Below are 14,337 nucleotides of genomic sequence, written 5' to 3' on the forward strand. Positions count from 1 at the left end.
TAAAGTTCAGAGTCAGAAAAGGTTCAAAATGAAGCTGATTAACAATCAATCAATGACGATCATCAACTCTTCAGTTTGCTGTTTTAAACACTAACTGAGGAACGTGATGCTGAAACAATCAGTCTGTTAATTGAGACGTTAATGAACCGAAAATTAACCTTAAATAGTTTTGATCTTTACGGGTTTATCCTCAAATATTAAAATAAGATAACAGCTAATAAACTGATTTCTTAAGTTTGAAATAATGATGCATTTATTCCTTAATCTGGCCTTTACCTCCCTCCAACACACACCCACGCAGTTTCCGTTTAGTTTGACAATAATACGAAGGTGAAACTGTGAAACGGTGTGCAGCGATTTTACTGAGACAAAAGAGAGAGTCACAAGTGAGGGGGTGAAAAGTTGAAGCATTTTTCTTTTCTTTAGAAATGAATTTGTCTTCACAGAGACGACACACAGCTTCACTGTCGGCCAACGTCAGGAGAATTGATTGAAAGTTCATGAAACATTACTGTAACTGACTGAGTCACAGGAGATGTGATTCAGCTCTGATGATTCATTAGTTAAAAGCATTGCAGTGATTAATCTCTCGATGTCGGTCTCAGTGACGAGGAAAAAGAAAACGGCGTAATCAAATCTGTATCGCACGTCGTCGAATTTTTTGTCTCTGTTCTTGACATTTGATCGAAATAAGACACTAAAGCATTAAGGAAATGTTGAGATGACAAAAACAAAAAGCGAGTAGATAAAAAGTCACAGATAAAAAGATTGTATTGTTTCAAACATGCTCTGACAGTTCGAGCACATCAGGTATTCAGGAAGTTTGTTCCACAGGTGGAGAGCAGACAAACAAAGATTTAACGCTGCTGTGCGACCGCAAAATGCTCGATACTCACCGGATAAAAATGTTCCACAAAAAGAAACGAAGCTTGTTTAAAAACAAAGGAAGGTTTGAGTGAAGGTCCGCGGGCCTGAAGGTTCTGTCTAGTTTGTTTCAGGAGCTTTTAGAGGAACGTCTGTTTTCTCTGAAGGTTACAGACGATCTCCTCCGTCAGTTCTTCTCTTTAGTTCTCCTTCAGGCTCCGTCGGCTGTATAAACATCGTTTTGTCTGCAGCTCATTGATCTTCCACAATGAAACTCTTTCATGTGTTCATGTTTAATTTATGTTCATATTCTCTCTCTCTGTCTCTCTGTGTCTCTCTCCCAGTATAATCAATGGTTTCGCTCTGCCACTGAAAGCGGAGCATAAACAGTTTCTGGTCAAAGTGTTGCTCCCCCTCCACACCGTCAGGAGTCTGTCCCTCTTCCACGCACAGGTAACATATGTGTGAAGTGGCGCTTGACTTGGTGTCAAAATAAAGCATGAATTTAAAAACGTAATCATGATCAAAATTACCAAGTTATACGGTTTAATACAGCGAGGCCTGAATAACCCGACTACGACAGGACGGGATCCAGAGCGACTGAAACTTTCCTGACTGGTTGGAAATCTATGTAAACACAGCTGCTCGTGATCACTACCAGCAGTGTCAGACATTTAAAAAATGGAAAACTGAAGTCATATTTAAGATTTAATGAACAGCTGCTCGGCCAGTAGATAAAGAATTAGTTGTAGGAGGAAGTTTAGTGGTTTATTTTATGACGCAAAGTCCGAAGATTTTAATCTGAGTTGCTTTTGTCGCTAAGCTAACGAGCTAAACTGTCTTCTAACATCGGCTCTCTTCTCTTCCTGCAGTTGGCGTATTGCATTGTACAGTTCCTAGAGAAAGACCCAACATTAACAGAACCAGTAAGTGTCAGCTGACATAACTGCATGAACTTTTACTCCTTTTATGTTTTTTTATGTGCATTTAATGTTCTTAAACACACTGTGATGTATCGCCACATGAGACTTTATCCTGTGAAAGACATATTTCAAATATTTCTGCATCACTGGACTTTAAGTTTTGGGATCTGACTCTAGAATCGTGTGATAATGCGAACAGTGTTTCAGTGTTTTGGGTGAGAGCACCTGTCAGGAGTCAGTCCTACACCAGGGCTGCTCCACATCTGCCTCTGCCTGCAACACTGACACCACAACACGGAGCAGACGGCGCCCCACTGAGGCCAAACGAGGAGCTGCATGAACAATTTCACGAGGAGAAGTTGGATGAACTCAGTCTGTGTCTCTTCTTTCTCCTCAGGTCATCAGAGGCTTACTGAAGTACTGGCCGAAAACCTGCAGTCAAAAAGAGGTGAGGCTCGTTTCTCTGTGTTTGAACTCTACGTGTGTGTGTGTGTGTGTGTGCGTGTGAGCTCTGTGTGTGGTAACACTTTGGTTCTGTGCTGCCGTGCAGGTGATGTTTCTAGGGGAGCTGGAGGAGATCCTGGACGTCATCGAACCAACACAGTTCGTCAAGATCCAGGAGCCACTCTTCAAACAGATCTCCAGATGTGTCTCCAGCCCACACTTCCAGGTCAGAACCACACATCTGGGTTTTAGAAACTGATAACCGCCAAAAAAAAGAGCTTCTTCTAGAAGCGATATGCTAAAAACGTCGCAGTTAACCTTATTTTCTTCTAAGTGCTCATTCAGGCTTCAGTTCTGGCTCAAAAACAACACATTTCACAATTTAAGTCAGTTGAAAATTACAGATTCAAAGCTTGTGACACCTACTGCAGTTTAATTTCAGGGGAACATTTCGATCTTTATAAGCTTCTGTATAAAACAACATGTCGTCATTATCACATCATAGATCAACACTGAGCCAGTTTGTGTTCGTCTGCCGTGTCTCAGGTTGCAGAACGAGCTCTGTACTACTGGAACAACGAGTACATCATGAGTCTGATCGAGGAGAACTCCAGCGTCATCCTGCCCATCATGTTCGCCAGCCTCTACAGGATCTCCAAAGAGCACTGGAACCCGTGAGTACAATGTCATGTTGTGAATAAAACTCATTGTCATTTCTGTCCATATTGAAACAGGAAACATCCAGTTTATTATTTTTATTTAAAGAGGATTTTCTCTGTGACTTTATGTTCCCACGCCACATCGTGCAGACCCAGCAGAATTATCTGCAGCTCTCGTTGTGTTTTCAGTTTTTTCTTCTGTGCATCAAGTACAAACTGAACCGTCTTTGTTTACTGTGAACAGCAGAGAGCTGCATCTCTTTGCTGCAGAGATGAAAACCTTGTAGAGTGTGAGAGAAATAACTCCAGGTGAAAATCAGTCAAAAGAAACTCCCACAGAACTACAGTGAGAAAGTTATGATACATTTTTCAGCTGAATGGTCAATCAGGGGTGCTGGAAGTCAAGCAGACTCACTCCATACATAATAAATATTTCTATGAATTCATAATTTTATTATCCTGATGCTGCAGCTCTTGCAGCGCTCCCACTTCCTGATCCTAACACGTCTGGAAAGTTTAGAAAATCAGGAAACTTCATCTCCAAGTGACCTAATTTCCAGATCTTACAGCGGATGTGAAGAGTAGGTCGACATTTTCCTGCAAGTTAAAGTGCAAGAAAATGATGCTGAAACTGTGTTTTTGACTTCTGGGTGTGATTCAGATATAAAAGTTGCTCTTTAAACTGATTGATCATCTGTCGCATATTGATAAACGTTTACAGGCGCTGTCATGTGACCAGTTCTAACCGCGACGTTTGTGTGTCGTCCTTCCTCCCTGCAGGGCGATCGTGGCGCTGGTGTACAACGTACTGAAGGCCTTCATGGAGATGAACAGTACCTTATTCGATGAACTCACAGCCACTTACAAGTCGGACCGCCAGCGGTGAGAAACTCTTCTTGTTCACATCTTCATTATCATGAATAGATGTGACGGGTTATGATCCCTGCAGAGCTGCTCGTCACTGCAGCGGTGTTACTATCATCACGCTTCACAAACATCAGGTTTGATATGAGCTGCGGTGATGAAAGCAGCAGGAGTGTTTGAGATCAGCCGCCACTGATCCAACTCCAGAAGACGCCTGAGACGTTGAGTTGGTAGAAAGAGTAAAAAACCTCACAGTGAATTATGTTAACTTTGGCGATCACTGACTCCTGTTTAGGCTCAACATGATCATTTCTCCAATACTTTATGATTAATCACCTGAAAAGTCTAGCATGCTAACACAGAGCGTCCTGCGTCGCTGTTGACCATTAGTTTTGTTGTCAGTGAAACAAATCTGCACATTTCTAAGTTAGAGATCAACTAATAAACAAAAGACGAAGTGTCAGAGGATCTTATTAGAGTTCGCGACATCGGAGCCTTCGTTAACTTCAGGGTTCCTGGTTACAAACTTCATTTTTAAAAACACAAACATTGGAAGTTATCTGTGATCTGAATCAGCTGAAAGAAGAGGTGGACTCTCGTTCCTACAAAGCTCCGACTGGTGGAAACAAACCGCAGGCGGGCGCCAGAACACCAGAACTCACTGAGGCGCTGAATAAATCATAAATGTGTGCAGAGGTTCAGAAGTTTGTGACCGGACTGCAGAGTCTCACGCTCGTCCTCCATGTTGTTGTTTCATTTGTTCCAGTGAGAAGAAGAAGGAGAAGGAGCGGGAGGAGCTGTGGAAGAAGCTGGAGGACTTGGAGCTGAAGCGGGGCCTTAGGAGCGACGGGATCATCCCAACTTAACGAAGACAGCGCCGCGTTCCCCTTCAGCCCCTCCCCCACCTCGCAGCCCCTGTGACTCCCCCTTCCCCTCCATCCTCCCCCCCGACTCCCCTCCTCCACATCAGCCACGTCTGCCCAGAGCTCTGAGAAAAACCCCGATACAGGGCCGTCGTCTCTGGATGGACACGGAGCGCCCGCTGGTTTCTTAATTGTTTTTGTTTTTTTTGTTGTTTTTTTTTCTTATGTTTTTTTTTCTCCTGTGTTTGTTTGTGCGACTTACTTTACAGTAGATTCATCACGTCTGTTTTCATTATTTCAACAGCACTGTAAATAATTATTTTTTTCTTTTTTTTTTTTTTCCCTTAAACTGATATTATTGCAAAACGGAAAAAAAAACAAAACAATAATAATAAAAAAAAAAGGAAGAAAAAAATAGAAAATGAGAAAATGACTTGTGTGGGAGGGGAACAAAAAAAAACAAACAAAAAAACACTTTTGGACTGTAGGACATGAAATGAACTCTTGGAAAACAAAAAAACAACAAAAAAAGAGAAGATAGATTGATTTTAACTCTTCATCCCACTCTTCTTCAGTACAGTCCCGTATGTAATTTTTATTTCCTGGTTCTCCTCTTTGCTTTTCCTCTCGTTGCCTCCATCTTTCTGTTCCCTCCCTCCTTCCTCTCTTAACGGTGCATCTGTCATTTCTGCCCCCCTGTGTGGGACGGTCCGGACTGATAATGGGTCCCCCTCTCCCCTCCTCGCCCTCCTCGCCTCCTCTCTGGCCCCGCCCACCTGCCGACACGTTCTCCTTCCTGTTTTAAAACGGGCGGGAAAAAAAACTGAACAAAAACACATTTTAAAAAACGACAACAGGGACTTTGTGAGTAACACAAACATCTCCTCTTTGAGTGCGTTTACATGCGTGTTCGTGGAAGATTTAACTGTAAAATAAATGTTTATTTCTTTACATAATTCAGCCTCAAGTCACATAAAATAATCTCCCTCAGGATTCGTATGTTATGATCTCAAAATACTGGAAAAACCTTCGTGTTTTGACTCGAACCTCTGTGACGTTTGATTTCCTGTGGCTGCTTCACAATAAAAGCCACCTTCTGACTCACCCGTTAAAACGCTTTAATGTGAAGGAGCAGCAGAAGGAAATGTTAAATTAGGAAAGCTTCAGTCAGTGGAGGCACGATGTCCCGTTAAAATACTGTTGAATTTTCAGATTTCTTTGTTTCTCCTGCAGCGTATATATAACATATTGTTATGCTCGTTCTTTATCGTGACCGCAGACAAACGATGCTTTCCCAAAATGTTCACGTTCGAAAGAGTGAAATTAGAAGACGGTGTAGTTAACGGTCGGAGCATGTGCACTCATTGTTCCCTGTAAACAACATTTTAACAGGAATGTAGTGAGAACTTAAACTAATATCTGTAGGATTTGAGCGTTTTATGACCCTCAAAACAAACTCTGCATGAGATTTAAAAATTCATCAGAATGAACTAAAATCTTACTGTCGTATAGGTAAATTATCTTGAAGTGACCGGTGTAACAAATGCCAAACTAAGGTGTCAAAATAATGACATGGAATGCTCAGATAATTAACTTACTGTGATATTTTTATGACAGATTCTGTTAGGGCTGCAACTAACGCTTATTTCTGAGTGATCGATTAGTTGTTTGGTCTATAAAATGTCAGAATGACGTCCTCAAATGTCAAATTATCTCCACAACTCAAAGATCTTCTGTTGACTGTCACAGACGAGGAAAGAAAACAGAAAATATTCACATTTAAGAAGCTGGACACAGAATGTAGACGATAAATTGTGTCATCGTCAACTAACCGATTTAAACATGATTTGAACCCCCGCGCAGGAATGGCGGACCCCGCCACAAACCCATGCAGCCAATCTGGGGTTTGAAATGATTAAAAGTAAAACACTATGTGTCTGATCAGAGTTTTCCCTTTTACGTTGGTGCCATCCAGTGGTGGCAGTGAGGAAAGTAATCAGAGTAAACTGAAATATGTCACCAGTATCGAAAAATTAAACTTCAGCCGGTCAGTGAGGTAGATTTTGTGACAAATATCAAACTAAGGGAACAAAATGAACATCATGAATTCTCAGATGATTCATGTGATGTTCTGGTTTCGACCCGTCGCTCTTTTATTTTGCCGTCTGTCGTCGTCTGTGTAACTTCCTGCTGACGTGTGAATCCAGAACTTTTCTGCATGTGAACGCACTCGACTCACCTCCTCCTCCTGCTCCTCCTCCTCCTCCTCCTCCTGCTCCTCCTCCTCCTCCTCCTCCTCCTCCTGCTCCTGCTCCTCCTCCTGCTCCTCCTCCTCCTCCTCCTCCTCCTCCTGCTCCTCCTCCTCCTCCTCCTGCTCCTGCTCCTCCTCCTCCTCCTGCTCCTCCTCCTCCTCCTCCTCCTCCTCCTGCTCCTCCTCCTCCTGCTCCTCCTCTTCCTCCTCTTCCTCCTCCTCCTCCTCTTACGAAAGCAAACTACTCTTTCATCTCTTGATTATACGTCTCTCCTCACCTCCGTCGGTTGATTTTTTAAACCCTCTCTCCCTCCTCACCCACCTGAGCAGGTGTCCCTGGTATCAGTCTGGCACTGGTACCCTCCGGCCATAACGGGGACGTAACCATTATAAAATCATTTTAAAAAAAGAAAGAAAAGTCTTCAGAGGAGCGCCAAAAAAATCTTCCTCCCTGTTGTGAAAAGATCGACTCCCCTCGCCTCCAATCCTCCTCCTCCTCCTCCTCCCCCTCTTCCTCCCCCTCCGCCCACCGGGGGGCGCCGCGTTGACTTCACAGTATTACAACAACAACAACAGTGACAAAAAAAGACAACCCTGTACATTGTTATTGAATGCAGTACACTGATAATCTTGTATCTTGTAGTAATTTAGCCTATGTTTTTTGCTTAGGAAACTGTGGAGAGGAGTATCCAGTATATAAAGAGGTATTATGGAACAAGACTTCCTGGTATTTATGATAGTGTTTCCCCCCTTTTAGTCTGTTTTTTCTTTTCTGTCTCTCACTCCTCCCTCTTCTCTTGGTTTTTATCTCATTTTGGATATTTTGATGAAGTTTCTTTTGACCATTGGATATATTTTTTTTAGTTGGGGAGGGAGGGAGGGAGGGAAGGAGGGGAGGGGGTGAGGGTGAGGGCAGGTAGGCAGGGAAGTCGGGGGTCGGAGGGAGGGAGGGAGGGAGGTGGAGTAGAGAGACGGGGGGGAAGGCACGGACGGATCAGAACCACTTCGGGAGGTGCGACCACGGCGGAGCCTCCCCCCTCCTCCCCGGCAGATTAATGTGTGCTTTAGAACGGCCCGGATATAATATGATTTAAAAACTGAAAAAAAAAAAAAAAAGATAAAAAAGGGTTGGAGAAATACAAATGTTTAATTATTTTAAAAAATAAAGAGATATTAAATTAAACCTGTTTTGTGATAAAGCCCAGACGCTGGATTTGCTTTATTTGACCGGGTTCACAGGTGTGTGTGTGTGTGTGTGTGTGTGTGTGTGTGTGTGTGTGTGTGTCTAAATGTTGAAACATGTAAACCTGCTCAGAAAACAACAATCTTCACTTTATAATCCAGATATAAATGTCAGTATTTCCTGCAGGTTGAATCCTCTGCATGGACATAAAAAACGTCCGTCTGTGTTTCGTCCTCCTGAAACTTCTGGATGTTAATGTGCTGTTGTAACGATGAAGACTTCCAGGTGGAGCTGGTGGGGATACCTGAGAGGAGCTGTAACAACCAGAGCACCTCCAAGAAATGTCTGCCAGTGATGTTCGAAACCATCGATTTCATTTCCGATCCGACACCGAGTAAAATTCAGGCTGATGTCGACGATACTGATCCGATAATTTGTGCAAATACACCAAATGTGTCTGGTGAATCTAAAAAAGAAGCAGTTGATCAGTTCTTTAGGAAACTTTACCTGAATAAATCTCGGCTTTTTTGCCTGTTAGATTTATTTCGTTACTTATTTCATGAACATATTTATTAATTTGAACAACTCCAACCGCGAATCATTTAGACAAGATCTCAGTAGTTTAGTTACTTTCCACTGTGTTAATGATACTCATCACCTCAGATGACTGAAGTATCAAAAGTATCGATGTTTTGATTTCAGAATTGATTTTGGAGCATAAAGATCTGGTATCTGAGGGATCGATATTTTAATGTCATGTTTGAATAATCTTTTTCATGTTGCTTAAACATGGGAATTAAATAATTTAAAAAATATATTTTAGTCTAAAAACAACACGAGGCCCAGCAGGTGATCTTCTTCTTTTGGCCAGCACTCGGTGAACCTTTGACCTGAATGTCTGGCAGCTTGTTTGTGATTTGACACATGAACACCAGCAGTGAGAACATTGTGTGTGTACAGAGTTTTCTAGAAAGAAAGTTTCTGAGCGACTCATGTCAGCAGCAGCTTGTTCCGCTCGCCGCCATCATGGCAGCCCAGAAGTCTGTGCAGAGTGAACGAGGTTCAGTTGAGTTGTGTTCATGTGCAGAGACCCTGATGATTCTGCCAACAAAGTTTCATGTTGTGTCGAGACTTCTTACTGTTTTAAAAATAGAGATTTTGATGCTGTTGTAAAAGTGCCCGCAGCACTCCCACTGAAAATGAGTTTGAGCAGAAAACGAAAACACACAACGTGGGAAACTTCAGCGAGCTGCTGCACATCAACATCACCGACACCTTCGCACTCAGTCACACAACAGACGTGTTGTTTTGTTGTGAAGACGTCTGTGAGTGTGTGTTTTCCCTCTGTTGGTTATTACACATGTGATTAATCTTCAGTCACACCTGTGACGCTCCAACAATGATTCATCCCGACGGAAAAGGTGTGAAAAGTTCTGGCCCTCTGATTGGTCCGAGCTGGTGTCTGTTGCGCCCTGTTGCTATGACGACCAGGCACCGGTCATTTACGGCATGACGTCAAAACGAAAGCGTTCATCTGGTCCAGGAAGAAGAAGAAGCTAGACGAAGAGGAACACAGGATGAAGGTGCGGTTTGTTTTTCATGGTGCAGGTGGAGCGGCGAGTTTAAACTCTGACTCATCTTTAACTCGCTTCAGTGTTTGTTCAGGAACATAAACCTCCTCTGATGTTCAATATTTGACACACTACATTTCTTTAGGATTATTTTACTGTGTTCTCAGTTTATTGGTCTCTAATGTGAAGTTGCTCTGAGGCCTGTTGTGGCAGTGGATTATCGCTCTGAGTGGATTATTATTAGGTAGCTGCGTCTTTCTTTACCACATTTATTAGAATATTTATTGTGACAATATAATTTGAACACGTTTGCCAACATTCCTACAGATTAGTTATGTTTTTGATGCATTACTTTGTTTTATTTAAAAGAATCATAATAACACAAACTGAAGTACATTTTAAAGTTTACAGCACTATATATGATCGTTAGTTCTGCCCACAGAATATAAATTAAATCCAGATCATCAGTCAGTAGTTCACTTTGTAACAGCTGTTCAATATAAACTCAAATATTCCTTCAGTGTCACAAAGTGCTCATCAGTCATTTGTCTTTGTTGTATAACTCTAACAAGTACAATGTGTTTCAAACTGCTCAAATATTACAATGTTTAGTATAAAATCAGATTATGAATTTCTGCATTAGTGTAACATAACTCAGTTACATCATATGAATATTTGCTTGGGATCTATTTTGCTCGGTAACTTGAGGATTTTTGTCTTTGCAGGAGCAATTCTGAAATATTTTGGATCCACAGACCAGGAAGCAGCTCGACCGCCTTCAGCACCACCGGACCAGGAAGTTTAAGTAAAAATGTTTTACAGTTTGAAATAAATATATTTAGGGAACACTGCATCAGCTTCATGTACTGACCTGTAGAGGATCCACACTGTTCACCTTATATTATCAGTTCAACCTGTGTTGAAGAGAGGACAGGAAGTAAGAAGAGGGACGAGAGCGAACTCAGTTTAGAGTCTTTAAACTTTGCTTAATAAACTAGCAGCAGTCCCACAGTCTGTCTGTCTGTCTGTCTGTCTGTCTGTGTTCTGGACTGACAGCAGTGGATCCAGATCACCTGGACCCGGCTCAGGACACTAAGTCCTAGTCAGTTAGTTAAAATCCCCCAACTGACCCCCCTTCTCTGAATGCCTCCCCTCCCCCACCCACTGACACAAAAGCCCATTGTATGAAATTCCCAGCATGCCTTGCGAGACTTCAGCATGCAGATCAAACTCATATTTGTTCAGAACCGGGTCAGATTGGGTCCTTATGGGTTTTTGAAGCTGCAGCAGCCACAGTACAGAGTCTCTGAGCTCTGAAGTTTGTTCTGAAGCCACTCAGAGGCAGTTTGCTCTCATACAGGACTGTCTGAGGGTCGCACCATGACTCCCAGGGGTCCAGGTCCAGACCCGTATATAAGCCAGACACCTCCCACTCTCATATTGTGTAACTTCGGTTACACGTATACTAAAATTGGAACGATACAGAGAAGATTAGCATGGCCCCTGCGCAAGGATGACACGCAAATTCGTGAAGCGTTCCTCATTTTGACTTTTAAAAGATAAATAAATGATGCACAGATGCAGCTGAGGTCAGTGATGCAGAGTTCATGTGGTGTAATTCACCGCTCCGCCGGCAGAGGGCGCTGCTGCACCGCTGCAGGAGGAGTGACTGACTGATCATTACTTTAAAACGGGTTAACATAACTCAATTATATCATATGAATATTTGCTTGGGATCTATTTTGTTTGGTAACTTGAGGATTTTTGTCTTTGCAGGAGCAATTCTGAAATATTTTGGATCCACAGACCAGGAAGCAGCTCGGCCGCCTTCAGCACCACCGGACCAGGAAGTTTAAGTAAAAATGTTTTACAGTTTAAAATAAATATATTTAGGGAACACTGCATCAGTTCCATGTACTGACCTATAGAGGATCCACACTGTTCACCTTATATTATCAGTTCAACCTGCTTGGTTGGGTCAATTTAAGACGTTTGATTTTAAATTGAGAGCGGTTTTTACGACTCTAGCCCGGTTTCCTCATAAAATGTAATAGATTGAAGCATCTTTGTGGATCAATAAAAGGGTTAAAGGAATCTATCATCGTAGTTCGACAAAACAGAGTCTCCAAACAGCATCTTGCACAGATCGTGTATGTTGTATCTGTGTTGAAGAGAGGACAGGAAGTAAGAAGAGGGACGAGAGCGAACTCAGTTTAGAGTCTTTAAACTTTGCTTAATAAACTAGCAGCAGTCCCACAGTCTGTCTGTCTGTCTGTGTTCTGGACTGACAGCAGTGGATCCAGATCACCTGGACCCGGCTCAGGACACTAAGTCCTAATCAGTTAGTTAAAATCCCCCAACTGACCCCCACTTCTCTGAATGCCTCCCCTCCCCCACCCACTGACATAAAAGCTCATTGTATGAAATTCCCAGCATGCCTTGCGAGACTTCAGCATGCAGATCAAACTCATATTTGTTCAGAACCGGGTCAGATTGGGTCCTTATGGGTTTTTGAAGCTGCAGCAGCCACAGTACAGAGTCTCTGAGCTCTGAAGTTTGTTCTGAAGCCACTCAGAGGCAGTTTGCTCTCATACAGGACTGTCTGAGGGTCGCACCATGACTCCCAGGGGTCCAGGTCCAGACCCGTATATAAACCAGACACCTCCCACTCTCATATTGTGTAACTTCGGTTACACGTATACTAAAATTGGAACGATACAGAGAAGATTAGCATGGCCCCTGCGCAAGGATGACACGCAAATTCGTGAAGCGTTCCTCATTTTGACTTTTAACTGAAAGAAGTGATACAGGGTTCATGTGGTGTAGTTTATGAAAATTTATAGATGTTGAAAGTGGATGAACAGCGTCTTAAGCGCTGCAGCAGCGCCCTCTGCTGGCAGGGCCATGAATTACCGTTCCAATTTTAGTATACGTGTAACTGAAGTCACACAGTGTGAGAGTGGGAGGATTTACACCACATGAACCCTGTATCACTTCTTTCAGTTAAAAGTCAAAATGAGGAACGCTTCACGAATTTGCGTGTCATCCTTGCGCAGGGGCCATGCTAATCTTCTCTGTATCGTTCCAATTTTAGTATACGTGTAACCGAAGTTACACAGTGTGAGAGTGGGAGGTGTCTGGCTTATATACGGGTCTGGACCTGGACCCCTGGGAGTCATGGTGCGACCCTCAGACAGTCCTGTATGAGAGCAAACTGCCTCTGAGTGGCTTCATATAGGCAGAGAGCAGAACAGCCTTCAGAGCTCAGGGAGGCTGTACTGGGGCTGCTGCAGCTTCAACAACTCATAAGGACCCAATCTGACCCGGTTCTGAACAATTAAGAGTTTTTTCTTAATGCTGAAGTCTTGCAAGGCATGCTGGGAATTTTATGCACTGAGCCTGTATGTCAGCGAGGGGGGTGGGTGGGGGAGGGAAGGCAATCAGAGAAGGGCGGGGCAGACGGAAAGAGACGAGGGTCAAGGGGAGGAGATTAAAAAAAATCCCAGCATGCCTTGCAATCCATCAGCATTCAGAGAAAATCCAAATTGTTGAGAACTGAGACAGAACTGGGTCAGATTGGGTCCTTATGAGTTGTTGAAGCTGCAGCAGCCCCAGTACAGCCTCCCTGAGCTCTGAAGGCTGTTCTGCTCTCTGCATATATGAAGCCACTCAGAGGCAGTTTGCTCTCATACAGGACTGTCTGAGGGTCGCACCATGACTCCCAGGGGTCCAGGTCCAGACCCGTATATAAGCCAGACACCTCCCACTCTCACACTGTGTAACTTCGGTTACACGTATACTAAAATTGGAACGATACAGAGAAGATTAGCATGGCCCCTGCGCAAGGATGACACGCAAATTCGTGAAGCGTTCCTCATTTTGACTTTTAAAAGATAAATAAATGATGCACAGATGCAGCTGAGGTCAGTGATGCAGAGTTCATGTGGTGTAATTCACCGCTCCGCCGGCAGAGGGCGCTGCTGCACCGCTGCAGGAGGAGTGACTGATTCTGATCATTACTTTAAAACGTCTTTATGTGTGAAAAATTACAATTTTAATCCGAGTTTTTGTAACTTTACTGGACTCCAGTGTGGATGTAAGATCTGTGTTGATGTTTGCTGTTGGAGAAGAAGCCTGGAGGAGGATTTTAGCTTTTAGGGAGACAACTGAGAGCAGTGATCCAGAGTTCATGTGGTGTAATTCAGGACGCGGCCGGCAGAGGGCGCTGCTGCACCACGTCAGACTCTGTTCATCCACTTTAAACGTCTTTAAATGTGGGAAACTATAATAAAACACGTTTTAATCCCAACTTTTAGAACTTCACCTCTGAAAACAGGCTCCAGATCCTCCTACAGGCTCCTGTCACCGACACCCAACAACAGCACAGATCTTAGATCCACACTGGTAAAGTCGAGTTTCTGGTGTCAGACTTCAGGTGAAATCTGAAATGTTAAATGTCTAAAACATCCTGTGATGTTACTGAACTCATGTCTGTGTTCAAAGGCAGTTCTGTTTTACTGTGTGTGAGACAACAGTCGTGAGGAGACAGACTCTGTTGTATTTCTGGTCTGAGACGTTTCCTTTTCTCAGGTGAAATCTAAAATGTTGAGAAACCTCCTGTAATATGACACGTTTAAATTATTACAGAGACATGAAGTGTAATTTCTGATGGTTATTTGCTAAAATTATATCTAGAGGCCTTTACTCCTTTTTCT

General features: G+C 43.1%; 1 protein-coding gene, 1 long non-coding RNA gene and 4 other non-coding genes across 9 annotated transcripts in view; 5 read left to right on the top strand and 1 right to left on the bottom strand.

Annotated features, from left to right (window-relative positions):
• Nucleotides 1–5,573, top strand: part of ppp2r5eb (protein phosphatase 2, regulatory subunit B', epsilon) — a 43,073-nt gene extending 37,500 nt beyond the window's left edge. For all 4 annotated transcript variants that reach the window (XM_037125583.1, XM_037125584.1, XM_037125585.1 and 1 more), the window contains exons 8-14: nt 1,209–1,317; nt 1,737–1,790; nt 2,185–2,235; nt 2,338–2,457; nt 2,778–2,905; nt 3,671–3,772; nt 4,521–5,573. In XM_037125583.1, coding sequence (XP_036981478.1) covers nt 1,209–1,317; nt 1,737–1,790; nt 2,185–2,235; nt 2,338–2,457; nt 2,778–2,905; nt 3,671–3,772; nt 4,521–4,620 — 664 coding nt within the window. In that variant the 3' untranslated portion in view covers nt 4,621–5,573. The remainder of the gene's footprint in view (nt 1–1,208; nt 1,318–1,736; nt 1,791–2,184; nt 2,236–2,337; nt 2,458–2,777; nt 2,906–3,670; nt 3,773–4,520) is intronic.
• Nucleotides 5,574–9,565: 3,992 nt separating this feature from the next.
• On the top strand, nt 9,566–11,595 carry LOC119004279. Its single transcript, XR_005070170.1, has 3 exons — nt 9,566–9,634; nt 10,348–10,427; nt 11,399–11,595. It is a non-coding gene; the product is annotated as an uncharacterized LOC119004279 (long non-coding RNA).
• On the top strand, nt 11,065–11,170 carry LOC119005278. The gene has a single exon (XR_005070456.1). It is a non-coding gene; the product is annotated as a U6 spliceosomal RNA (small nuclear RNA).
• A 705-nt stretch (nt 11,596–12,300) lies between the features above and the next one.
• LOC119005279 lies at nt 12,301–12,406 on the top strand. Its single transcript, XR_005070457.1, has one exon. It is a non-coding gene; the product is annotated as a U6 spliceosomal RNA (small nuclear RNA).
• A 227-nt stretch (nt 12,407–12,633) lies between these two features.
• On the bottom strand, nt 12,634–12,739 carry LOC119005280. Its single transcript, XR_005070458.1, has one exon. It is a non-coding gene; the product is annotated as a U6 spliceosomal RNA (small nuclear RNA).
• Nucleotides 12,740–13,398: 659 nt separating this feature from the next.
• On the top strand, nt 13,399–13,504 carry LOC119005282. Its single transcript, XR_005070459.1, has one exon. It is a non-coding gene; the product is annotated as a U6 spliceosomal RNA (small nuclear RNA).
• Nucleotides 13,505–14,337: the final 833 nt, after the last annotated feature.

Source organism: Acanthopagrus latus, chromosome 16 (genome assembly GCF_904848185.1).
Source record: "Acanthopagrus latus isolate v.2019 chromosome 16, fAcaLat1.1, whole genome shotgun sequence".
NCBI classification, from domain to species: Eukaryota; Metazoa; Chordata; class Actinopteri; order Spariformes; family Sparidae; genus Acanthopagrus; species Acanthopagrus latus.